A 26,781-nucleotide genomic window follows, 5' to 3' on the forward strand; every position below is an offset into this window, starting at 1 on the left:
CTTTTGCCATACGTGTGCGTACATGAACAGAGAATATGCGAGAAGGAAGATAACAACATAGAGAATGCAAACAAAATCTGTCATCTTAATACCTTCAAACCTGACCAGCTGTTAACGGCTGTTCTCGTGAGACCACCTTTTAAAACCGCCTTGCATTACTTTTTAGTTCTTTATTGGCGCTTCGTTACGTTATTGCCAGATAACAATCATGTTACATTCATGTCACTAATTGAGAGATAACAGCTGTTTGTTTGCTTTGTTTACATGCCTTTCTTGTAGGACTTTTAGAATAATGTTAAAAATTTTATTTTAAGATAAACCAAATAAAATAATAATTTTAATATAAAATTAAGATATAATTAATATGAGTGAATCAAATTCCATACAAGTAGCCAGCACACAGACTGTCAGAAGGCGCATTGTCAAAACAGCGGAGTATGAAGTGATTTGTGATTTCATCCAAAAATATCAAGGCCTAGCTATTGACTGTGAACTAGAGCTGATAAACAAATTTCCAGATTTTGAAAAACTCACTCTAAAATGTATTCTGGAAACAATTTTGACGAATCGTATGCGATCGCAATATTGGCGTTATGATGCCAATGCCAAGACCTACTTAAAAATGTAAGTAAAAAAAGTGAATTTACATGTATTTTCAATAACTTTGCTATTTTAGGTACGAAGAACGTTGCCAGAAATCAAGTCATCTGGATCGCAGCATTTTGCTGGGTATTGCACGTGAAGCGGACATAGGGCCGGTAATGATGTGCCGTTCACTGCTTAAAGTTAAATATAAAATAACCGCAAAAGAAAAGCTGACGCAGTTGATACGTTCACCACATCTTATTAAAGATCACCAATTTTCTGCAAATGTGGCACAGTGTGTATGTAGTGATTCTCAGGATGGGCCATTAATCGCTTTAAGACGTAGAGTTCTTGGAGAGGAATATGAATTCAAGGTGAGTATAAAATTAAATGCTATCTACTTAGGTTAACCAGACAGAAGACATGATAGCAAGACCGAACGTAGAAAAAAATTTCAGTGCTCCGGTTTTGAGGGTTTTTCGTCTTGCAACATCGAGGTGTCTTACTCTGACACAGTGTGTCTGTTGTGATTCCCAGGATGGGCCATTAATCGCTTTAAGACGTAGAGTTCTTGGGGAGGAATATGAATTCAGGGTGAGTATGAAATTAAATGCTATCTACTTAGGTTAACCAGACAGAAGCCATGATAGCAAGACCGAACGTAGAAAAAAATTGTCAGTGCTCCAGTATTGAGGGTTTTTTGTCTTGCAACATCGAGGTGTCTTTGTTTTCCATCCAAGTATTGCGTAAACCAATGTTGGTGTTGGTAATCTCCTCGATCGTTGGGGGACGTGGATAAACCAATCATCAGCGCCTATTCAAATGTGCCTCTGAATGGAAATTTATAAATTTAATATTATTGTTGTTGTAAACACATATGTATCTGGAGGTGGCAATTCTCGTCAAGCTCCTTATGTGACCAAGCCTGTTCCGATCTATAGAACCGATCGCCAAGGGAACGTTAAGGCCAATGGTTATTTAAAGGCGCCTATAACTGGCCTTGCCATATCGAGTGTCATAGGCACTCAGTATTTAAGCAAGATCAGTACCGGTTGGCCTCTCACTGAGAATTTTAACTCGAAACCGCAGATGGAAGAGGCACATCCCGGGGTGCCTTCTCCGCACGATTCTGGTCCGTGCCGGGATTGAAAAGAACCCCGGAACCTGGTTCTGTTCGGTTTGCCAGAACCGCCTTCATCACCGGTCGGTGTCGGTGAGGTGTAACCGGTGCATGGAGTGGGTACATTTCCGATCTTGCTCTGGCCTCACTTCACTACGAGAGTATAGTCATACTGGCTATGTCGCAAAGTGCTGTGCGAACATAGCCAGCAGTGGGTCACAAGCGTCGTCGTCGTCGCCTTCTGCGTCCTCGTCGTCGGACTATGTGACCCCCCACGACCTCTCCCGTACGGCAATTTACGCAACGGCAGCATCCCAGCCCTAATATTGCCAGGCCAGTGCCGGGAAGTGTATCGTTCTTACAGTTAAACTGCATCGGATTTCGTGGCAAGATCGATGAGATTGTGGACTTTATGAGTCGGAAGAGCATATTTGTCGCAGCGATCCAGGAGACAAAGCTGACCAACACCTGCAGCTTGCACAGTTGTCACGGTTACAATGTGCTACCGGAAAATTTTTGCTCTACCCCCCAATACCTTTTATTTGATCGTACAATCATATCCCGTCTAGAGGGGGTGGAATGGAGGATAGATAGAGGTTAAACAGTGCCGGAGACATAGGGAACTCCCTGTTTCACTCTACCGCGCTTCGATTTGCTATCCATAAATTCCACAAATGGCTGGCGACCACACAGATAATTTGCGACCCAGCGTTTCAGGCCTGGCTGGGGGACATGTTGTGGACGCGATGTCCTCAAATAGTTTGGCATGGGTGACCGTGTCGAATGCCTTCGAAAGGTCCTTCGATTGAAGCAACGGCAAATGTGTGCGGTGGTGGCATGCAAAGCAGTTTTTGTGCTATGCAGTCTTCGAAATCCTTGTTGATGCTAGGCGAATATAAATTCTCCTACGAGGCTCGGGAGGAGTAATGCCTCAAGCGTCTTTGCCACGGTTGAGAGAAGGGAGATCGGTCTATACGACTCCCCCAAACTCGGGTCTTTTCCAGGCTTCAGTAGCGGGATCACTCTGCCCATTTTCCAGACATCGGGAACGGTAAGAGTGTTCAAAGACAGGTTGAGGACAGTAGTAAGGTACTCAACTCCTGGTAAATCCAGATTCTTCAACATCAATGTAAAGATTCCTTCGGGGCCCAACGCCTTGGATGATTTGGCGCCATGGATGACATTCGTAACTTCACCCACGGTAAATTGCGATGGCTGTCCATTGGCTCGGAGAACACGGATACGGCGAATGGCTCTCCTCATTGCACAATAAATTGACGGTTGAACAACCTGGCGCATCTCTTCGGATCAGTCACGGTTACTTCGCCAAAAGTGACAGAGGTCCTGTCATCCCGTCTACCGGGGTTCGATAGTGACTTAACAGTAGACCACAGGTTGCCTAAACCGGTGCGTAAGTTATATTGCTCCAAGTGTTCCAGCCAAAAGTTCCGCTTATGTTCGTTGACTACACTGTTTATTTTCAGATTCAGCTCGCTGATTCTGGGGTTACTGGGGTCCATTGCGCTCGTCTGCGAGTACCACTGCCTGTGCCGGATAATTGGGCCGCACTTCGGGGTATTCGACCGGCTGGTATAAAGCCAGCGGCTGCTGCGTTAATGATGTTTCGGAATTTGCTCTCGGCAAATAGCACATCCGAGGGGGTGGCATTTTACTGAAGCGGCGATTGCTATACTCTCTGAAGCCAGCCCCATCGGTCTTCTTTTGATTGATAAACGTCCGGCGCTCAGAGGTTATGAAGTCGGGTGGTCGGTCGATGGTAAGAATTATGGAGAGGTGGTCTGACCCCAAAGAGATGACGGCTTGCCAAGATACGCCATTCAGGAGATCAGGGGATGCAATGGAAATGTCTGGCGAGCTGCTGCACTTTCTCGTAGAAATGACCGTGAGGTTTAAAGTAAAGGTGGAGGAGTTCGTATTTATTTGCTGAAACAATTGAACTATAAAACTGTTACAAAAATATTTTAAAATGGATGTGAATGCCTTCTTATTGAGATTGATGCAGGTAATTTTAAGTTTTTATTTGGTGTGGTTTGTCTCCCAAATGGTAATTTGGACATTTTCGAAGCGAATGCTTGTGAGATTTTGTCGGCATATTCGAGTATTGTCTAGTTTTAACAATGTTTTAACAATTGTTTAACATTGTTAAAACTAGTTCCTCACTTGATTTATGCACTAGGCTTAATTTGACTTTAGTCCATAACTCAAAGCCCACTCATTTTAACATAGAGGCGTGTTCGACATCATTGCTTGCCTATTTTTTGGTTAGTAATACTTCCTTGGTTCGTGTATCTGATCAAGTGCAGTCTCCATCCACATCTAATCATGCTCTTATTTTTGCCTCTATACTTTTGAAAATTTATCACACGCCAGACATTATTAAATTCAGAGATTTTAGGAACATTAACTGGAATGGATTATTTTCCTGCCTCGACGTATATGATTCTGATGCTATTTTGAATTCAACTGATGTAGATGCCAAGTGTAACTATCTTAGTTCTCTCCTTAAGAATTTATATTCATATGTTCCTGTTGTGACCAAGAGAGTTATTTGCGGGAAAGACGGTTGGATGAATTTCAAAGATGTCGCACAGGCGAGATACAAAATATCAGACAATTTTTCAGCGGTGGTTATACCCTTTATGAGATATTCAGAGCCATGAAATACTTCACTACAAAGAGGCGTTGCTCCACAGCAAGCCTTACGCACTTGGCTATAAAAAGGAGGCCCCTCATCATTGAACAAAACTTGGACTTTTTTTCTGCATTGCTCAATATATTTGGGCACTAAGCACCACATAGTTTTTTAAGTTGCGTAATTTTAGTCTTTTGAAATATTAAGTTAGAAAAATAATTACTACTTTTTCATAGCTGAAACAAATGGCGAATATGGCTGGAATGCACTATTATGACGAGCATGATCTCAGGCGTCTAGGTTACGATAAAACTCCCGATATAAAAATGCTGCTACCATTTCTTTACAAAGGAGAAGTAATAAATTGGATCGAAAGTAAGGCAAATTTTGGAAATATCAAGTCTCATAAGACTTATATACAACAGCAGTTAAATAGTTACTGCAATAGGTATACAATGACGACATTATCGAAGGCAATTTAATTTTGAAATTTTTTTATGTATTTTAGATTTGGCGCTGGAATTGTTATCTATTGGTTTGGATACCAAGAGGAAACTGCCACATTGCCTGATAATAGTATGGGCATTATTGTTTTAGATGATTTTCCTGCCAAAGCCGATATTCAATTATTGGATTTAACCGATGACTGCGAATCTTATGATTCTACAAAACCAAATAATTGTGATCAAAAACCGATAACATGATGTACGTATGACACGCAGCGATTAAAAACGTTGAAATATATATATATATATATATATATATATATATATATATATATATATATATATATATATATATATATATATATATATATATATATATATATATATATATATATATATATATATATATATATATATATATATATATATATATATATATATATATATATATATAATTAATTAGTTGCCTCATTTTTTAAAAAAGTAATTCTTAAAGTTTACAATTTTTAAAGTTAAGTTTGAAAAAACTAAAAATAACACTAAATTCTTTACTAATTGTTATTTCTATAAAACAAAATATGTATAAAATTTTAATTTTTTAATCACTAACAAAAATATAATAATTTTGTAATAGTAATATTTTATTTTTTGTATTCGTGTTTATGACGCAAGTATAAAGAATTGGTATGTAGTATATTTGTCTAAACATTCAAGAACACTTACTCCTACTAATATTCAAGGATTTTATGACACAACAAGTCAAACGTATCGATCACAGTACAGAAAGACCAAAAACAGCTAGATTGAGGGCAAATAGAACCAAGCTACGTTCGAACTTTGACATGTGCAAGGGAACCCTGAACAAGTACAACAAGTAAAAGCGTGCTAAGTTCGGCCGGGCCGAATCTTATATACCCTCCACCATGGATCGCATTTGTCGAGTTCTTTTCCCGGCATCTCTTCTTAGGCAAAAAAAAAGGATATAAGAAAAGATTTGCTCTGCGATTAGAGCGATATTAAGATATGGTCCGGTTTGGACCACAATTAAATTATATTTATGTTGGAGACCTGTGTAAAATGTCAGCCAATTCGAATAAGAATTGCGCTCTTTGTGGGCTCAAGAAGTAAAATAGAGAGATCGATTTATATGGGAGCTGTATCGGGCTATAGACCGATTCAGACCATAATAAACACGTATGTTAATGGTCATGAGAGAATCCGTCGTACAAAATTTCAGTCAAATCGGATAATAATTGCGACCTCTGGAGGCTCAAGAAGTCAAGATCCCAGATCGGTTTATATGGCAGCTATATCAGGTTATGAACCGATTTGAACCATACTTGGCACAATTGTTGGATATCATAACAAAACACGTCGTGCAAAATTTCATCCCAATCGGATAAGAATTGCGCACTCTAGAGCCTCAAGAAGTCAAGACCCTAGATCGGTTTATATGGCAGCTATATCAAAACATGGACTGACCTACACTAATAAGAAGTATTTGTGCAAAATTTCAAGCGGCTAGCTTTACTCCTTCGGAAGTTAGCGTGCTTTCGACAGACAGACAGACGGACGGACGGATATGGCTAGATCGACATAAAATGTCGCGACGATCAAGAATATATATACTTTATGGGGTCTAAGACGAATATTTCGAGTAGTTACAATCAGAATGACGAAATTAGTATACCCCCCATCTTATGGTGGAGGGTATAAAAACGAGGGGAAATTGACCGAAGAGGACCTATGGGTCCGGTTACTCTAAGGACTGGCTCTAAAACTAAGGCTAAGATCAATTATGTGATGAGCTCAGTAACTCTCTCACTCATTGATTTTTTTTAAATATTTTTTTAATTTAATTTGCTCATTTAATTTGCTCATTTATCAATCAAGTCGTTAGACCATATATGACTAAGACACTACAAAATTCACAATTCATAAAAGTTTTAAAAATAAATCAGGCATTAAATGCTACTCAAAAATAGTTTATCTCATAAATTTAACTAATATTACCAATTATAATTTATGGTCCATACTCAAAAATTATTTTTTCATATTGCATCGAAGTATACTCTGGCACAACTGGCGCAAATATGAAGTAAATAAAGCTAACAGTAAATTGACAGTCCGATATTTATTCTCTTTGAAACGTAGGTTGTTCGTTTTTGAGATTTGCCGATTTTTGACTGCTGTTATTTTTCCGCAACATTTTTAAAGCCCAATCACCTCGATTTCTTGTATACTTTTACATTTTGTCGTTCGAGGCGTAACCGAATGATTTTTTCATCTGCCAGTGGTTATATGAGCAAATCATTTCTTGTTAGTATAACCAGGTTACACAATCTTCTTCCTAATACATTAAGAGATTTTTCGTCGTCGAACTACACGTATCGTTTTGAGTCAATCTCGCAGTAAAAATTATAAGATATGTAAAAGATGACTTTTTGGCAACACTGGTTTAAACAGCTCAGACATGTTTCGCGTTTTGATTCTCTGTCAAACATCTGGAGTTTGGTCTGTATTTTAACTACGAATCGTCTTGCAAACGAACAACGCTTGTAAACTATTGAATTTTATTATCAAAAAGCTTGATCTGTTAAGAAAGTTAATCGCGCGCTTTTTCCATTCCATCGCCGAAGTTCATGTTTGGCTCAATGGGTGCGTAAATAAGCAGAATTGTCGATTTTGGAGTGAAGATCAGCCATATCTTCCAATGCATCTAGAAAAAGTCGCAGTTTGGTGCGGTTTATGGGCTGGTGACATCATTGGACCATACTTCTTCAAAGGTGATGCGAATCGTAACGTAACTGTGAATGGTGAGCGCTACCGCGAGATGATATCCAACTTCTTTTGCCCAAAATGCAAGAGCTTGAATTGCATAACATGTGGTTTCAACAAGACGGTGCCACATGCCACACAGCACCCGTAACAATGGACTTATTGAGAGGCGAGTTCGGGGAACATGTTATTTCACGTTCGGGACCGATCAATTGGCCACCTAGATCGTGCAATTTAACGCCTTTAGACTATATTTGTGGGTCTATGTTAAAGCTCATGTCTATACAGACAAGCCCGCTTCAATTGACGCATTGGAAGGCAATATTAAAGCATTTATTCGTGAGATACCGGCCGAAATGTTGGAAAGAGTATGCCAAAATTGGACTAAGCGGATGGACTTTTTGTGGCGCAGTCACGGTCAACATTTGCATGAAATAATCTTCAAACATAAAATTATATGGACCGTACTATCGATTCAAATAAAGATTTCAAGTGATAGTTAGTTTTGGCCAAAATCGTTCATCGAACGGTTCCTTTTCGGTCCGTTCCGATGGAGGAACTAGTTCCAGTTTATCGTTCCTTAGTTCCTATACCAAAGTAACTTTTTTGGTATTGCAAAAATATGGCACACAACACAAACTCAATTGACACACAACAATAAGCTTCATTCGCCTTGTGAAAGATTTGTTTATTAAAGGCCACATTTGGAAATGTCCAAGAAATGATTGTGTAAAATGAATTAATTTGTAAATTTTTAGAAAAACGAAAATTTAAATTTAAAAATTATAAGCAAAAATTGTTTCTCATTTTGGTAGAAATAATTGTCCTTAAAAAATTAGAAAATAAAAACTGCCAAAATTTTTTTCAAATATGTATATACATTTTGGGCCATGATTGTTTCCAAATTGGCTGAGTATGTGACATAGGAGTGAAAACAAGTAAAACGGAATTAGGATCGCCAGGGCCGAACTTTAGGTACCCACCACCTCGTTTATACATGTAAACCACCTTTCGTCATAATCCAGTGAAAAATGCGTATTTTATGCCCCCATAGCAGCTTTATCGAAATATGGTCCGATTTGGACTAAACTCGGCACGGACATTGAGTGGTCTAATAAAAACAAGTCAATACCATATAGGACACTGATGTTAAAAAACCAAATGTAAACCACTGTGTCAAAGTTCAGCGATATCGGATAATAAATGCGTCCAAGACTTTAAATCGAGAGATCGGTCTATATGACAGCTATACCCAAATCTGGACCGATCTGAGCCAAATTGAAGAAGGATGTCCAAGGGCCTAACACTACTCACTGTCCCAAATTTCGGCGAAATCGGAAAATTAAAACGCCTGTTGTAAGCCCAAGGCCTCAATCGAGATATCGGTCTATATGGCAGTTATATCCAAATATGTGCCAAATTGAAGAAGGATGTCGAGTGGTCTGACACAATTAACTGTCCCAAATTTCTGCAAGATCGGATAATAAATGTAGCTTTTAGGGGACTAAGACCTTAAGTCGGCAGATCAGTCTATATGGGGACTATATTAAGATATAGTCCCCATATAACCCATCTTCGAACTGCGAACACTTTGAAATATTCGTCAGGACCTCATTAAGTATATATATTCTTGGTCCTCTCGACGTTCTGAGTTTATCTAGTCATGTCCGTCCGTCCGTCTGTCGAAATCACGATAGCGATCAAACGCGTAAAGATAGCCGCTTAAAATTTTGCACAGATACTATTGATGTAGATAGTTGGGATTGCAAATGGGCCATGTCGGTTCAGATTTGGATATAGCTCCCATATGAACCTATCTCCCGAATTGACTGAAATTTTGCATGTAGTGTTCTGTTATGACTTCCAACAACTGTTTAAAGTACGGTCTATAACCTACTATAGCTCCCATATAAACAGATCTCCCGATTTAATTCTTGAGCACTTAGAAGCCGTAAAATCTGTCCGATTTGTCTGAAATTGAGCATGTTCTGTTCTGTCATGACTTTCAACAACCGTGCCAATCGGTCTATAACCTTAATATTTGTCCTTTACAAACCTTAATATTTGTCGGATTTGGCTGAAATTGAGTATGTAGTCGGGTTTGTTACGACTTTCAACAACTGTGCCAAGTACGGTCCAAATCGGCCAAGAACCTGATATAGCTCCCATGTAAACCGGTCTCTCGATCATCCTTGTTCTGTTCGTTGAAGATTTAATTTTTGCTGGTTTGACAGAAGTTTGGTATGGGGTGGATTTCCCAGCTTCGGCTCAGCTAAACTTAGCACGTTTTTACTCGTTGTGATAAAAAATCGACTGTTGTTATGCATATAAAGTACCCGATTAAATTGACATTTTTGCATATTTTTCAAATTTCACTAAACAAAAAAAATTAAAGTTTTTTTACGGAATTATTTTCCAATAAAGACCATTGAATGAAATGAAATAAAGAATCAAGTAAATGCTATCGATATCTTTAATATCGAACCAGGTGTTGACACAGCTGAAAGAGTTGAGTACAACCGATGGAACGAAAATGAAAATTAAATTCAAAGATACAAGGAACTATGAAACTATAAGAGTAAGAGAAAAGCAACTAGTACCGGTCGTTTCATTTAGAGAGTCGTTCATTGGTACTAATTATGTCCGGAACGACACAAGACTAGTGACAGCGATCTAGCTGTATAACTCTCGAGCTACTAAGTGGCCAATGGATCGATGCACTCAAATGGCATGCAGGATTGATGCCAACGTGCAGGATGTGTGTTTACAATCGGGACACACATCCTGCACGTTGACATCAATCCTGGGACGTCACCTACGTAACCGCCCAATCAGACCAAGATCCCTCTGGACATACCACATGTTAGAAGCAGAGTTCCTTGGTCTGGATATTTAACAGAACCAAGCAGACGAAAAGTAGAACACAACGCACTGCTACAACAACAACAGCCGACGCGGGATAGCTGTGAGCACCACACAGGCTGGATACTTGAGGTGGTGTTCATCGCTGGCACAAGAGGATTCTTGCAGCTCAGTCTCTCGTGTCAGCGTCCGGGCGCGTCCACACCTTGCGGATAGTATAATGCTCCATACGGAGTAGCTGCAACTGCAGTCGCGAACAATCAGCGGTACCAAGTGGAGAGTCTTAGTGAGAGGCTGTGTGGCATCGGCTCTTGCTTAAATATTGAGTTCCTATGATGCAGGATATGGCAAGGCGAGTTATTGGCGCCTTTAAATAACCGTACCGCGGCTCGGTACGGGATAACTGTGAGCACCACAAAAGCTGCAATATTGAGGTCCGATCGGTGTTGTGTTCATTGCTGTCACGAGAAGCTTAGCTGCGAGGTAGCTAGCGCGTCCACAGGTTGCTGATAGTGGAATGCTCCATACGGATTATATGCAATGGCAGTTGCGGAAAATCAGCATTATCGAGCGGAGAGTCTCAGTGAGAGGCCGGGCGGCGCCAGTTCTTGCACGATGCTCGATATGGATAAATTCGTTTGAAGTCAACAAGTCATCGGAACCGGAGGGCCTATTATGTTATAGAGGGATAGGCGACGTGACGGTCCATCCTTATTGAGGCATTGAACATTGTTTTCCCGAAGAGGAAACCCTGTACTGAGGCTATGAAGGTAATCTGTGGCGGTGGGTATAAAACGTATAAACTCTCTTAACCCATTTTATCTTCTCCTTGGGGCTTTATTACTTAAAAATACTATTATAGCTTTCTTTAATATCATAAGTTTAAACAGCATAAACGCGAACATAGTCCACTTCTAATAATGGATGTTGCCAAGTCGGTTTCCACTCGTGTCGTCTACTATTGAATTGTAATATTGCTTTCGGTGCTCTGTTTGTCCAAGGTTTATCTATATGTTCCGGAAAATCACCATGACCACCGGCTGACAATCCTAATGTTATATAGAACTAAAAAATGAGAAAGTAGCGTAAGTTGTGTAAAAATAATACACAAGGCTTTTTATATTTCCCTATATCATAAAGAGATTTGGTGTAGATTTTTAAAGCATTGATTCGCTTTTCTTACCAATTGATCTAAGGGTGCATCATCTGCACCCTGCCTCCAATCCACATCATTCAAAACATTCTTGAAGTCGGTTTTAATTTTACCATATTCATTGTCATCAACCGATAACAATATACCATCTGGCTTCCAGACGAGTGAATATAAATGAAATGTGTCACCAAAATGTTCTATGGAACCATTGACATCATTCAAAGTGACATTTGCCATAAAATCATGTCTGGCCTCGGAGCTCTTATTTAAGACAACTCCACCAAACAAACGTTTGCCACCAATGTCTGTTCCATGCAATTCTAAATTTTGATTGCCACGACTGAATGCAATTCGTATTTCTCCGTTTTTATAGTAAGTGTTAGATCCATATTTCTTCGCAGTGGGTTCCAATACTATGACTAGAATAAATACATGAACATTTTTGAAATAAATTCTTCTTTTTTTGTAATTTATCAAGTTAAGCACTTACGCGGGACCAACCAATCGCCTTTGGGTAGTTTGGCCTTAACCTCAATGCGCCCATATTGGAAATTAAACGATCTTTTGGAACTTATGCATCCCGAAATTATGGGCGGTAAGTAATTGTTAGGCTTAGCCGTTTGCTGGCACATTTCACTAAAGCTGGTACATCTATAGGAAATATTAAAATTCAATTTAATTCGAAACGTTCTAATAGGTTTATGTGCATAAACAAAAGTATTATATTTATTTTCAATAATCATATGGTAAATATAAGATTAGACAAGTATCCTCCACAATCCCATGACCCGGTTCAATTTACCGTATTAGCCCGATGGAATGCTCGCAGGTCAGAGGCTCCCGAGTACGTGTTTTCGTCCTTTTTTCCCATCATGGGAGAGGCACATCCCGGAGTGCCTACACCGTACGCATCTGGTCCGTGTCGGGATTGAAGGGAGTTATGCCGGACCTTGGATCTGTAATGTTTGCCAGAACCGCATCCTTCATCGGTTGGTTTCGGTAAGGTACTCGTCAAGCTCTTATAGTTGTGCATGCTGGGTATCTTCCAGCTAAGCTTCTCGTATAATAACGATGAACACCACACAAATCGGAGTTCAAGGTTCCAGCCCGTGTCGTGTTCATAGTTATCCCGTCCCGGGCAGAGAATAATACTGAATACTTTGCAAGGTGCTATCCTAATGTAGTGGGTCGTCGCCAGAAATGCATCGTTCTTACAATTTAATTTCAATGGTCTTGGAGGTTTTGAGATAAAGCGAAGAATAATACTGGCAAACAGATGTTACTTTGGACTAAGCAAGCAGTTTAGAAACAAGGCCACCTCTCGACAGACGAGACTACACTTTACAAGACACTAATACTACCCGTGCTGTTATATGGTTCTGAAGCATGGGTACTTGTGAAAGCAGATGAGGCAGTGCTTGGAGTATTTGAGAGAAAGTCTTCGTAAAATATATGGACCAGTTTACGTTAACGGAGAATATAAGCGACGTATGAACCACGAGCTGTATGAGATGTATGACGACGATAGCATTGTTACACGCATCAAAATTCAACGGCTGCGTTGGCTAGGTCATGTCATAAAGGATGAAGAAGCTCCAGCAAAGAAGTCTTTTGAAGGCCCCAAAAGCCCGATGGAAAGATCAAGTTGTGGGAGACACCTCGAAACTTGGTGTCAGAGATTTTAGAATGAGCGCAGAAGATCGAGGCGCTTGGAACGCTATTCTACGTTCGGCTAGTGGAAGAAATATTCTGTCATAGCCAATTAAAGCCAAAGGTCTTGGAGGCAATAATGATAAGATAGTGGACTTTATGAATCGGAAGAATAGTATGTTCGCGGCGATCCAGGAAACAAAGCTAACGACCACCTGCAGCTTGCCAAGGTTGCACTTAGTGCAGGCGGGGGACAGGCTTTCTTTATATCCCCTACCGTGCAGTATAGACCCATCTTGCCTGCGTCCGATACTAGTGAACCCTACATGGAATATATGAGGGTAGCAGTCAAGCCCGAGCTATGTAACGTGTACATACCGACGGTAAACAGATGTCTCTAAGATTATAGGCCCAGCATAATCGCTTGGTACTAGAGTACTTTATTGCGCACCATGCTTTATGCCATTCTCCCCCAGCGGGACAAGGCTTTGGCAGAGCAGATTGACAGCTCCACATTTTTCGCGGTGAATGAGGCTGCAAGTCGCCAGACATTTCTTTGCATCACCTGGTCTAATAAATGACATATCCTTGCTAGTCATCATTTCATTGGGATTGGACCATCTTCCCATGTTGTTGTTGTTATTGGTTAAGCCACATTTTCATGTGTAGGTGTCCTCGTCAAGGTCCTATATGTGAGTAAGCTCCAGACCATAGGAACGATCGCCGCAAAAACATAATGGCCATTGGTTATTTAAAGGCGCCAATAACTCACCGTGTCATATCAATCATCATCCGCGACTGTAGTTGCAGCGACTCCGTATGGTGCATTGCACTATCCGCTCCCAGCTTATATTCTCGTGATATAAGTTATTGGCACCTTTAAATGACCAATGGCCATAATGTTCCTGCGGCGATCGGTCGCATAGACCGGAACGAGCTTGCTCGCCTATAAGAGCTTGACGAGGATCGCCACCTCCACATGCAAATGTGGCTATAACAACAACAACGACTTATGGGGTATATGAAGTCATAGTCTACGAATTCAATCCGTCTATAGTTAAAAAAAAGGTGATCTGTGCAAATTTTCAGACCCATATCTTTTTAATATCAACTTTAACAAACAGACGGATGGAGGTCGATCGAATTTACGACGATCAAGAATATAAATGAATATGTGAGAAGTTTGCCCATGTTCCATAATGGAATGTTCACGAGCTAATTTGCACTTGCAAGAATATAACTACTTTAGAGGATCGAAAATGGATATTTCGATGAGTTGCAAATTTAATGCCAAAATAAATATATACCCGTGCTTCGGTGAAGGGTATAAAAATCCAAGTTATTTGTATCCATGGTGATGGCTTTAAACACCCAGCCAAAAATATTGCATTTCCTTTCCATTTGTAGAATATTTTTAATGAACATCGATTTTTATATTGCATTTTAGTTTATGCACAAGCAATGATCAACTCTTTACATACCTGTTGCCCAATTCAATACTTCCCCTATTGGGTTTGCCCTCATACAATGTTGCGGGTATTTTCAGTACACCACTGTTATCAACATAAGCTGTTCCATTATATAAAACAAATTCAAAATCGCCTCTTTCAAAAGGTAAAAAAACCTCATTCGTCCAACGTTCCGAATTCAGCTGATCAAATTTATCTTCGAATAGAAGATCACCTTTGCATGGTTTATTGGGTCTTGATTGCACAACAGTTACAGAGGCGACACATCCACTGCTTTGTGTTGATGTAGTTTTAATACTAGAATCCACCGTTGGAAGAGGGGAACTAGGAGTGGTGGTTGTAGTACTTGTGCGGCTTGCAGAAACTATAACATTAGGATCACCTCTACGAACAGCACCAACTGAAATTGGCCCTTGCTTATCGCGAAATATAACTGAATTGTGTTGTATGGCCAACCAAACATACACCAAATCAGTATCAGACAACGAACGTTCGAATTCAAACGACCACATTCGAGCTCTGGGTATTGCTACTAAACCAGATAGTTGACCATCTTCAAACGAACGAAACTCTTTGTTTATATTTATGTTAAAAGCTACCCATTTGATGTCGGGATCATCTAAAAATATAGCGTCGTTTGTGTTATTCAATATTTTTGTAACTCATTACTACTCCAAACTTACCAGGTATTGACACACGAAATTTATCATCAAATAGCTCTAATTTGACAGATTCTATTTTAAAACCAACATTTCCACCTGATCCCAGACGTATAAGAATCAACAAACAAGTTGCAAGTGAATGCGTTTTCAACATCTCTATGAACAAAATACGTAAAGTTACTTAATTTTTCTAACCGCTCAAAGAATATGGCACAACCTAACAAAACGATGTCTTAAATCTCACTGAAGTATCAATTTAATGGCAAAAAGTTTGCAAATGGGGGAATAGGTAATCCCATATTGACTCATTGCTTTATCAAATCTCAATCAATAAGCCGAGAGTGTAAAAGTACAATGAGAAACAAGAGCCTGAGATGCAAAATAATGAAATATGGAAAGTAAGACGCACAGTGGATTCAAATGTAAATATTTGAGAGATATTTACAATAACATAAGATTATTGGACATATTTTATTGTAATACATTTAATATACTGCAATTGTAAAAAAGGACGTATATGTATAAAAAGGGTGAGTTTTTAGCTATTGTCTTTTTTGGCAACACTAGTTGCCACTGTCAAACATTTGCAGTTTGGTCTATTATTAAACAATGAATCTTCTTACAAACGATCAACGCTTGCAAATTATTGAATTTTATTATCAAAATGTGTGCTCTGTTAAGAAAGCTCATCGCGCGCTTCTTCCATTTTACGACGAATCTCATTTTTAACTCAATAGGTACGTAAATAAGCAGAATTGTCAATTTTGGAGTGAATATCAGCCAGAAGCATTGCAACGCATCCAGAAAAAGTTACAGTTTGGTGCGGTTTAGGGCTGGTGGCATCATTGAAGGATTTATTCCAAGGCGGATTTAAAAAGGTGGTCTCATGCGAACAGCTGTTAATAGCCGGTCAGGCTTGGCGGCATGAAGATGTCAGATTTTTGTTTGCATTCTCTTTGTTGTTATCTTCTTTCTCGCATATTCTCCGCTCATGTACGCACACATACATATTTTTCTCTAATTGGGACTTCTGTTCGAATTGCTGTGTGGAAGAGAACATAATCTTGCTATTTTTAGAAACAGATATGTACATACGTTTATGCTATTGAAAACAACAATTTTAATTCGTATAATTAAAAATGTTTTAAACATTAGTCTTTTTTCACCAATGGCATGTCATGATTCAATAGAAAATATAATAACAATGTCAAAGACTTTGTTAAAAATTTTATTATTAATTGATTTTACTTGATTTATTAATCAAGTTTAATTGATGAAATTTAAGGCAATACTTTTTCTGTGCAAATAGTCTAGAAGGTACTAAAAATGCCGTCATATTCATCAACTTCAGTGCTCTATTATAGAAGAAAAACATTTCTTATCAGTTGGTATAAACAAAGATTACAATAGTATAATGAGAAGGAATGGTAAGTGGTTCAACCTATGAAACGTAAGAAACAAAATAAGCTACCCTGTGGTATAGGCTATGAAAACTGTGGCAATCTTACTTAAAATTCAAATTTTTCCACGAAAATTCGGTTAAGAAATATCGAGGATACTTCTCTCATGTTAATGAGTGCTGCCCGTTTTACGTTTCTGCTGAACATTTTTTACTAATGTTCTCGACAGATTTTGAACTCACCAAGCGGCACGTCGACTGGTTGCAGATAGTGGAACACTCCATACGCAGAATAAATAAAAAACTAGGTTCAATTAAGAAATTTGTACATTCGATAAATTTCTTAATTCCATATAATAATAAATTAATTCAATAAAAATAAAATTTAGCTGAAATCACTTCTACACAGAAGGAAATATGTTCAGGATATTGATGGTTTTATGATAACATTTATGAAAAAACTGTTTAAATACGTCCCAATGAAACTTTTCAAAACAATTCAATGAAACATGTCATAATATTTATGAAAATCAAACATATAGTTTATGAAAAGTTGTCATTACATTTATGAAAAACCTTTTCATAACATTTAAAAAAATATTTCATAAAATTTACAATAATAAAGGGTGATTTTTTTGAGGTTAGGATTTTCATGCATTAGTATTTGACAGATCACGTGGGATTTCAGACATGGTGTCAAAGAGAAAGATGCTCAGTATGCTTTGACATTTCATCATGAATAGACTTACTAACGAGCAACGCTTGCAAATCATTGAATTTTATTACCAAAATCAGTGTTCGGTTCGAAATGTGTTCAAATTTTGACAAATTTTGTTCAGCGATGAGGCTCATTTCTGGTAGAATGGCTACGTAAATAAGCAAAATTGCCGCATTTGGAGTGAAGAGCAACCAGAAGCCGTTCAAGAACTGCCCATGCATCTTTGACACCATGTCTGAAATCCCACGTGATCTGTCAAATACTAATGCATGAAAATCCTAACCCCAAAAAAATCACCCTTTACAACAAATAAGTGACAATAATATTTGTTAAATCAAACTTTTACACTGAGTTATTAAGGTTTATGACGTTTGCGACTTTTTCTACGTTTTATACAAGTATACGACGTTTTCGACTTTTACAACTTTTTGACAGTCGGAAACCTAAAAAATCGTCTTACGGACCATCTCTGACAATGAGGCTGTACTCCTACCTCGACTAAATCCACACTGGGCATCACAAATAAAACGATTACTTTCCAAATAGCCAGACATTTGACATTTAATAACATGCCCGACAATCTTAGAACAAATAGGTAAAATAGAAATCGGACGGAACTCCTTCAGAGCGTGATAAGGCTGTTTTTTTCCCAACGGGCACTATTTTGGCTAATTTCCAATCGGACGGAAAAGTAGAAGTTAACAAAATAGAATTTACAAGATGTAACAGATGACAAGACACAAGAGGATAGACTTTCTTAAGAAATTTTAATGAGAAACCATCTACACCTGCTGCATTGGACTTAATGGCAGAAAATGCCTTATCCAACTCCCACAACTCCACACGTTGAAAAACAAAACCACTATAGTCATACTCCCCGAGAGAACTACTTTGGGAGTCCAATTGGTTTCTATTAAACGTCGTATTCAAATCCTCCACATTCAAATCACAATCATACGACTTGCAACTGCCAAGTCCATTGGGTTTTAACAACGACCATAACTGATTTGTGCTTTTATTTCAGTACATTCGCTTCCCTTCTAACTTTTCTTATAACAGATTTGGCTTTATTCCTGGCTCTACAAAAAATTCGCCACTTAACATTGGATCTATTCTCCAAGAAAGATTTAAAAGCCAAATCTCGAAGCGATAGATGATATGAAATGAGGGGATTGCTAAACCAATCCTCACTCCTAGTCCTTATCACCCTTTTTTTATAGGAAACGCATTATGGATAGACCCAAGACAGCTACTAAAACTACTACATTGAAAATCAACGTCACTAGTGGAATACAAAGCGGAAAAATCAGTAGACGAAACAATTTCCTGCAAATCATCACAACTCAAAGCATTATAATCAACATATTCAAAGAACTGCAAAACATTAAGGACTGAAACGTTAAGGGACACGAAAATAAACGCATGATCCGATATACTGGGACAAACAACCTGGTAAGAAACACAGACACAACTACGATCACTTACAAGTACAAAGTCGAGTAAAGAAGTAGAATTATGTACAGCACTAAAATGAATAGGTATAGAGTTGTGGACAATTGAAACATTAAGCTGCCTACAACTTTCGCGCACACTATAAAAAGACGACACATCAAAAAGATTGTTATTGTTGAAATCTCCCAAAATTATGACGTCAGAGTATCTCACCATCAACATCAGCAACTTCACTTTCAAATGCCCGGAAATTTCCCCGCGGAAGATATACAACGGTTGTCTACTCGACGGTATATTTGGTTTTAGCCAAGTTTCGGATACACCTACTACACTTAACAAACTGTCAACAACAACATTTCTAATTTCGTTAATTTTGGATGACCTCTCAGAGAGGTTAAAACTGCGGCAATTAAAATGCCCTACACTTAAATTATCACTATAGCACACAATGAGGAGCGAAAAAACGAATTATCGCACGTAATATTACCTAAGTCGCAAGTATTCATAACTAATAACGCTATAAGGGTTCAATGAAAAATTAATTGCTAATACAAAAAAAAAATACTAAATAATAAGTTCGGCCGGGCCGAATCTTTTATACCCTCCACCATAGAGCGCATTTGTCGAGTTCTTTTCCCGGCATCTCTTCTTAGGCAAAAAGATAAGAAAAGATTTGCTCTGCTATTAGAGCGATATCAAGATATGGTCCGGTTCGGACCACAATTAAATTATATGTTGGAGAACTGTGTAAAATTTCAGCCAATTCGAATAAGAATTGCGCCCATTGGGGGCTCAAGAAGTAAAATAGAGAGAACGATTTATATGGGAGCTGTATCGGGCAATAGACCGATTCAGACCATAATAAACACGTTTGTTGATGCTCATGCGAGGATCCGTCGTACAAAATTTCAGTATGTTGATGGTAGGGATCAAGAATTCAAGATCCCAGATCGGTTTATATGCAGCTATATCAGGTTATGGACCGATTTGAACGTTATTTGACACAGTTGTTGAAAGTAAGAAAAAAATACGTCATGCAAAATTTCAGCCAAATCGGATAGGAATTGGGCTCAAGAAGTAAAATCCCCAGATCTGTTTATATCACAGCTATATCAGGTTATGGACCGATTTGAACCATACTTGGCACAGTTGTTGGATGTCATAACAAAATACTACGTGCCAAAATTCATTCAAATCGGATAATAATTGCGCACTCTAGAGGCTCAAGAAGTCAAGACCCAAGATCGGTTTATATGGCAGCTATATCAAAACATGGACCGATATGAACCATTCTTGCCAAAGTTGTTGGATATCATATCAAAACACGTCGTGCAAAATTTCATTCCAATCGAATAAGAATTGCGCACTCTAGAGGCCCAAGAAGTCAAGACCCAAGATCGGTTTATATGACAGCTATATCAGGTTATAGACCGATTTGAACCATACGTAGCACAGTTGTTGGGTATCATAACAAAACACGTCGTGCAAAATTTCATTCCTATCGGATAAGAATTGCGCACTCTAGAGGCTCAAGAAGTCAAGAACCAAGATCGGTTTATATGTCAGCTATATCAGGTTATGGACCGATTTGAATCATACTTGGCACAGTTGTTGGATATCATATCAAAACACGTCGTGCTAAATTTCATTCCAATCGGATAAGAATTGCGCACTCTAGAGGCTCAAGAAGTCAAGACCCAAGATCGGTTTATATGGCAGCTATATCAAAACATGGACCGATATTGCCCATTTACAATACCGACCGACCTACACTAATAAAAAGTATTTGTGCAAAATTTCAAGCGGCTAGCTTTAATGCTTCGGAAGTTAGCGTGCTTTCGACAGACAGACGGACGGACGGACGGACATGGCTAGATCGACATAAAATGTCGCGACGATCAAGGATATATATACTTTATGGGGTCTCAGACGAATATTTCGAGTAGTTACAAATAGAATGACGAAATTAGTATACTCCCCATCCTATGGTGGAGGGTATAAAAATAAAAGGCTAGTACGCACGGGATCCATTGGTAACGGTGCTAGCCACATTTCCATTAGCGTTGCTTGACTCAGCACTTCCAAATAATTGATCACATTCAGTCGCACTCCCTGTTTTAACGTCACCATTCAGAAACGTAAGGCACACCTTGGGAATATCTCCATTTATAAAGACGTATCTCAATATTCGCTTTTGTGACCGCAGCTTACGGCATTTAAAAACAAGGTTAGAGACAGGTGCGGTAGATAATCATTTAAATACACACGGGAATAAACCTCGCCACCAATTACATCGTTTAGCCTGATCGAGTTAAGCCTAGAATAGTTCGCCATAATCAAATCCCTGGTATGAACGGAATTGAACTTGACCAGCACCATCGGCAGTACTTACTTTTTACTTCACTACAAAGTTAAAAACACCCAATAGCTTCAAGAATTTACGTAGAATGAATGTCACTCTCTCTACTAATATCCTTAGCAATTTTGCCGCCGCCGTGATTTGAACTCATGATATCATGTTTGGTAGTCTTGCAGGCATTCCCTAGCCTACATCATTTTATTCATGGGCATTATTGCACAGTAATAAGTGTCTCAATCAAATCCAATTTTAGAAAATGTAAAAAACCATTTTAAAATATTTTTTTGATTACGAAATACATAATTTTTTCCCGACTGTTGCTTTTCTCATATTTGGTGGTATGTGAAAAACAGCTGCGAATTATGTAATGAAATTCGCCATTAAGTTAATGGAATCCTTTTCATAAATTTGTTGTCCAATTAAAAATTTAATTTTTAACGTTTTCAAATTTTTTTTGTTAATTTATTCTTAACTGCTTTAAAATTCATAGTAGTATATATCACATATACTTTTATAGTAGCAAAAAATATTTTAATTCCATCAATGAATTCCGTTTCACTTTTCGTTGCATTAATGAAAATTTTCTTCGCTTTAATGAAAGTTTTCATTGAATTAATGAAAACATACTAATGAAACGCGTTAATTGATGCGATAAAGCACTTTCCTTTCAGTGTATTTGCAGTGAACAATGTGGCTGAAGATTTGGTGACGGATATCTTCAAATCTCTTACAGGTAAATAAGCGGCAAGATCGTTGAGGTAGACGTTTAACCTGCCATGATTGTAAAACCGTCCGCATATCATAAGATGAAGATGCCGTCTGGAGGGTTAGGAAGGAGGATAAGTAGAGGTTAAACAGTGCCGGGGATATCACCGCACCTTGGGAACTACCTGTTTCACTCTACAGAGTAAGGAGTTCTTATCTCTTCTCGTGATGATGAGCACAACCAGTGCTGACAGGTCGTTATCGTAAAAAATCGCCAAAACTGAGAACAAAAATAGTTAAAACGTCAAATTTTTTCTGAAAATTCCTGATAAAAAAATGCAAGTTTCCCATACCGATTTCGCAATTTTCGGTGAGTGGAAGACCTCTGGAGGAGGCCACCGTGGTGCAGAGGTTAGCATTTCCGCCTATAACGCCGAGCACCTGGGTTCAAATCCCGGCGCGAATATCAGAAAAATTTTTAGCGGTGGTTCAGCTGCCAAGTTAAAAACATCTCTACCAAGTGGTGTCGCTATGCACGCCGTTCGGACTCGGCATAAAAGGAGGCTCCTTATTATTGAGCTTAAGTATCCCCTGTTCCTTAATGGAATGTTCATCGGAAATTTAGTATTTAGTTAGAAAGACCTCCGGAAGCTCAGATAGTGTAGACAGCTCGATTGCGTTTACTATTACTTAAAAAAAAATTATTAATATTTAATACCCACACTAAATTTCAATCAAATTTTCATTAATATAAATGCATTCTTCTCTAGAGTTAAAGTTTTAATGAAGTTTTCTCCAAAGAGTTAGTACTCTATAAGGCTCTTCACGCGAACAACTCCATATAAAAAACCATATAAATTAAAAACATGTGAAATAAATAAATGTTTTATTTTACGCTAATGGCTTGATAGGAGCACTTAAAAACAATTGATCCCAGTGTTATATGAATGTAAGATTGAGGTAGTACAAAAAATCTCAAGTAATAACGTTTAGAAAAATTATGATGTCTTGTTAAATTTTTTTCGCAACAATTCCGAATGCTGAACAGAATACTCTGCTAAAAACAAAATTTAAATGCAATTTAAACACAAAGTTTCAATAAAATATTTTTTATTAATTTAATAAGTTTTTTTTTTAAAATGTCTTCAAGAAGAACATTTTTATGACTTTCCCCGTTTTTCAATATCGACCTGAATAGTTTTGTTAATTTAACAAAATTTGTAAAAACAAGGTAAACGCAAAATCGTCAAAACGAAAGAAATTTGAAGCAAAAATCGTCAAGCGTGAAAATACCAAACGTTGGCCAAAAAATTGTCAAAATGACTTAAAATCTCCACTTCTGGCAACCCTGAGAACAACACACAACGGATCTCTGATTTCCAACCCGTGTGGTTCTCAAAGTTATGCCGTTCCAGGTTTCTTTTTATCTTTGGCTCAAAATCTTTGTCACAATCATTCCATCCAAAAAAAATCTTTTATTTTTGGTAATCTTTAATCTGTTTGTGAATACACAGAAAAAAATATAGACCTAAATTTGAAGGTTAAATATGATATTGACTTATAAAAAACTTTTTAAACAAGGTGTTAATTGCTTTAATAATTTTTGAAATAGAAATTCGATGTTCTTTTGTATCACGCAAGTGATTGGTAAACAAGGCATACATTAATTGTACGAATTAAATTGTTATTTCATAGTAGAAATTGCGCATTGATCAACATTAATGCTCAATAATGCGAAAAGAAATGAGAGTGAGTCAAATATATGTCTCTCTTCTGTCATATACAAGTAGCGTGGCTACACAAAAACATTAAAAACTATGTTCAATTAATAAATTTGTACATTTGTATAGATTAACAATTTTGCAATTTGAATTTATGAAAATCTCAAACGTCCAAAAAAGTGGTTATTAACTCAATAAACAATTCATTTGAAATTGCCATTTCTTATAAATAACGTTTTTACTGTTTTAATGAAAAATCTAGATCCACATGTGTTATCTTCCATCCTCAGCGCCCAAGTAAATAGAATCTATATATGGATAATCAAATAAGAATATATAAATCTGTCTATATACAATATATAAAAATGAATTTGTGTTTATTTGTGGGTTTGTTCCGTATAGATTTAAAAACCGCTGAACGGATTTCTTTAGAATTTTCACAGATTGTGGGTAGTGGTCCTGAAGGAGCAATAGGCTATATAATTTATCGATATTTCAAGGGGATATTTCGACCCTCTCCCTTACCCCAAAAATACCACCAAAAAATAAAAGTGGGTCGATCGGGGTAATATGGGAGTCAAATGAAAGGTTTTCAGAAGTAAACTACGAATTTCATATTAAAAATTGTATCCAAGAAACTGGGGGACCGCCCCGACCTCAAAACCCCCTAAAATAGGTTTATTGGACGATAATCACAATATGGGACTCGAATGAAAGCTTTTCGGGAGTAGATTGTAAAATGGTTCGGAAGGAGGAAAAGGCTTTTTAGTTTGTTGATATCGGAAGGGGACGGACCCTCCCCCGTCACCCCAAAAACACCACTCAAAAGCAAAAGTTTACCGATGGAGACAAAATGGGTATCAAATGAAAGGTATTGGGGATTAGAATATGAATATGGTATTAAAAATTGGGATCAAGTACATGAGGGGTCCTCCAACCCCAAAAACTCCCTCAAACAAACATATTGGACGTAAATATCAATATGTTACTCAAATGAAAGGTATTCGGGACGAGACTACGAATATGACATAACAAATTAGGTCCAAATAATTGGGGGTCGTCCCACCCTCAAATTGGAATATAATTTGGTCCTAGCTAGATGAGCCTCAAATTAAAGGCTAAATTTGGTAACAGATTACGAATATGACTTTAAACTATGTGTCCAAGAATCTAGATGACTTTTGGAGGTACTGCACCAATGGTTTATTTGTCCCATTGAAACAATGGGGAATCAAGTCAAGATAGATATTTTTAAGTGGAGTGCGTCATTCAAATTTGTGCTCAAGTGGCAGATGGAGTGACGCGCGTCCCACCAAACAGCTGTATACACCAATTAGGACAATATGGGGTTAAATTCAAAGTATAAGGTTGTGAACTGTGAATATGATTTTTTTATTCTGCTCATATATCTGGCGGACCACCTCACCCCAATACAGTTGATCAATTATAATGTCCTAACAGGACTATGCCGCCATACCCCCAAAGTTATGACGTTCAGTGTGATAGGAGCAGTTGCAAACCTTAACATCAAGGTGGCCGCCATTTTTAGCTCATCGACAAGGAGTCTTCTTTTTCTAGCCAATTCCAAACAACGTGCTGCTAATATAAAGACTGGCAAATTAGTTCTTTACCACTGACAATCGTTTAATATGAAAATTTGTTTTGATTAAAAAAAAAGGATTAAATATGACTATTCAACAGGTAACCATATAGTCAAACTAACACATGATGATCAATGTTATAGGCGCTAAGCCGCTCCAAACGAGTAGCAGCATAGACAAAGGAAATCTATAGACTCATAACATATGTTCAAAAAAGCTCTAATAGATGGGAGAAATGTAAAATTCTCAGTCGTGGCGATATGGAACGGAGAATTTTTAAGTTATTTTGGGTAAACCGTTCCCATATCTTATACAAAAAAAATCGGATACGAATTGCGGCGTTTAGAGCCTCAAGAAGTCAATATCCAAAATCGGTTTATATGACAGCTATATCAAAACATAGACCAATATGACCCATTTAAACCCATTTAATCCCAAATGACCTACACTAATAGGAAGTATTTGTGCAAAATTTCATGGGTCTAGCTTTATTCCTTCGAAAGTTAGCGTAATTTCGACAGATATACGGACCGACATAGCTAAATAGACTTGGAATGTCAAGACGATCAAACATATACATATATACTTTGTTGGGTCTCAGATAAATATTTCGATGCTTTACAAACGGAATGACCAAATTATTTAGTTAAGGATGGAGGGTATAAAAAGAAAAAAACAAATTTAGTGGTCTAGGCCGTAAGTTTTTGTATTGAAGTCTTAAATGGGTACTTATTCATAATTGTCGCAACGATTATTGAAGGAATATCCAGTGCTCAAAATAGTTTCTGACATTTTTGGCATGAGTAAGCCGAAGATGCTTACCAAATATATACATACGCATAGCTATATGGGACTCAAAAGAAAGCTCTATGGAAGTACCCCACGAATTTGATATCAGTATTCGGAAAAAAGTTTCTGTAAGCCCAACCTACCCCATAACACCACCCAAATAGGAAGTATTTGCTGACCACTGCAATATGGGGCTCCAATAAGAAGAACTTTAGAGTAGAATACGAGGCTGATATATGTTTTCAGAGAAAGTCATTGAATGGCCGCCCCATCCCCCAGAACAACCCCAAACCGGACATGTTTGCCGACTATTTAAATATGGGACGCAAATGAAAGATAATTTGGAGTAGACCACGAAACTGATATCAACATTCGGGACCAACTGTCTAGGGGACGTCTCACCTCCATCACGACCCCCAAATAGGAGGTATTTGCTTACCATTGCAATTTGAGTTTAAAGAGACATATTTGCTGACTTTTGCAATAAGGAGTTTAAATGAAAGGTATTTGAGATTAGAAAACGAATTTGATATCCAACTTTGAGTCCGTTAGCAATATGGGGTTCAAATAAATGATATTGAGAGTAGAGCACGATGCTGATTTATTTTCAGGGTTAAGTGTATGGGGACGACCCAAACCCACCAAAACACACCTAAACC

The 26,781-nt window shown here is 37.9% G+C and overlaps 2 protein-coding genes across 2 annotated transcripts; one reads left to right on the forward strand and one right to left on the reverse strand.

Annotated features, from left to right (window-relative positions):
- Positions 1-290: 290 nt before the first annotated feature.
- Positions 291-5,089, forward strand: LOC106091183 (CDAN1-interacting nuclease 1). Its single transcript, XM_013257623.2, has 4 exons — positions 291-624; positions 677-959; positions 4,595-4,806; positions 4,867-5,089. Exons 1-4 carry the CDS (start codon positions 365-367, stop codon positions 5,060-5,062), a joined length of 951 nt encoding a protein of 316 aa, XP_013113077.1. The 5' UTR covers positions 291-364; the 3' UTR covers positions 5,063-5,089.
- A 6,171-nt stretch (positions 5,090-11,260) lies between these two features.
- LOC106091175 (gram-negative bacteria-binding protein 1) lies at positions 11,261-15,628 on the reverse strand. Its single transcript, XM_059366951.1, has 5 exons — positions 15,400-15,628; positions 14,729-15,335; positions 12,088-12,248; positions 11,628-12,016; positions 11,261-11,509 (listed from the first exon to the last, which is right to left on the reverse strand). Exons 1-5 carry the CDS (start codon positions 15,530-15,532, stop codon positions 11,327-11,329), a joined length of 1,473 nt encoding a protein of 490 aa, XP_059222934.1. The 5' UTR covers positions 15,533-15,628; the 3' UTR covers positions 11,261-11,326.
- Between the last annotated feature and the right edge of the window lie 11,153 nt (positions 15,629-26,781).

This window comes from Stomoxys calcitrans, chromosome 1, assembly GCF_963082655.1.
Source record: "Stomoxys calcitrans chromosome 1, idStoCalc2.1, whole genome shotgun sequence".
NCBI lineage: Eukaryota > Metazoa > Arthropoda > Insecta > Diptera > Muscidae > Stomoxys > Stomoxys calcitrans.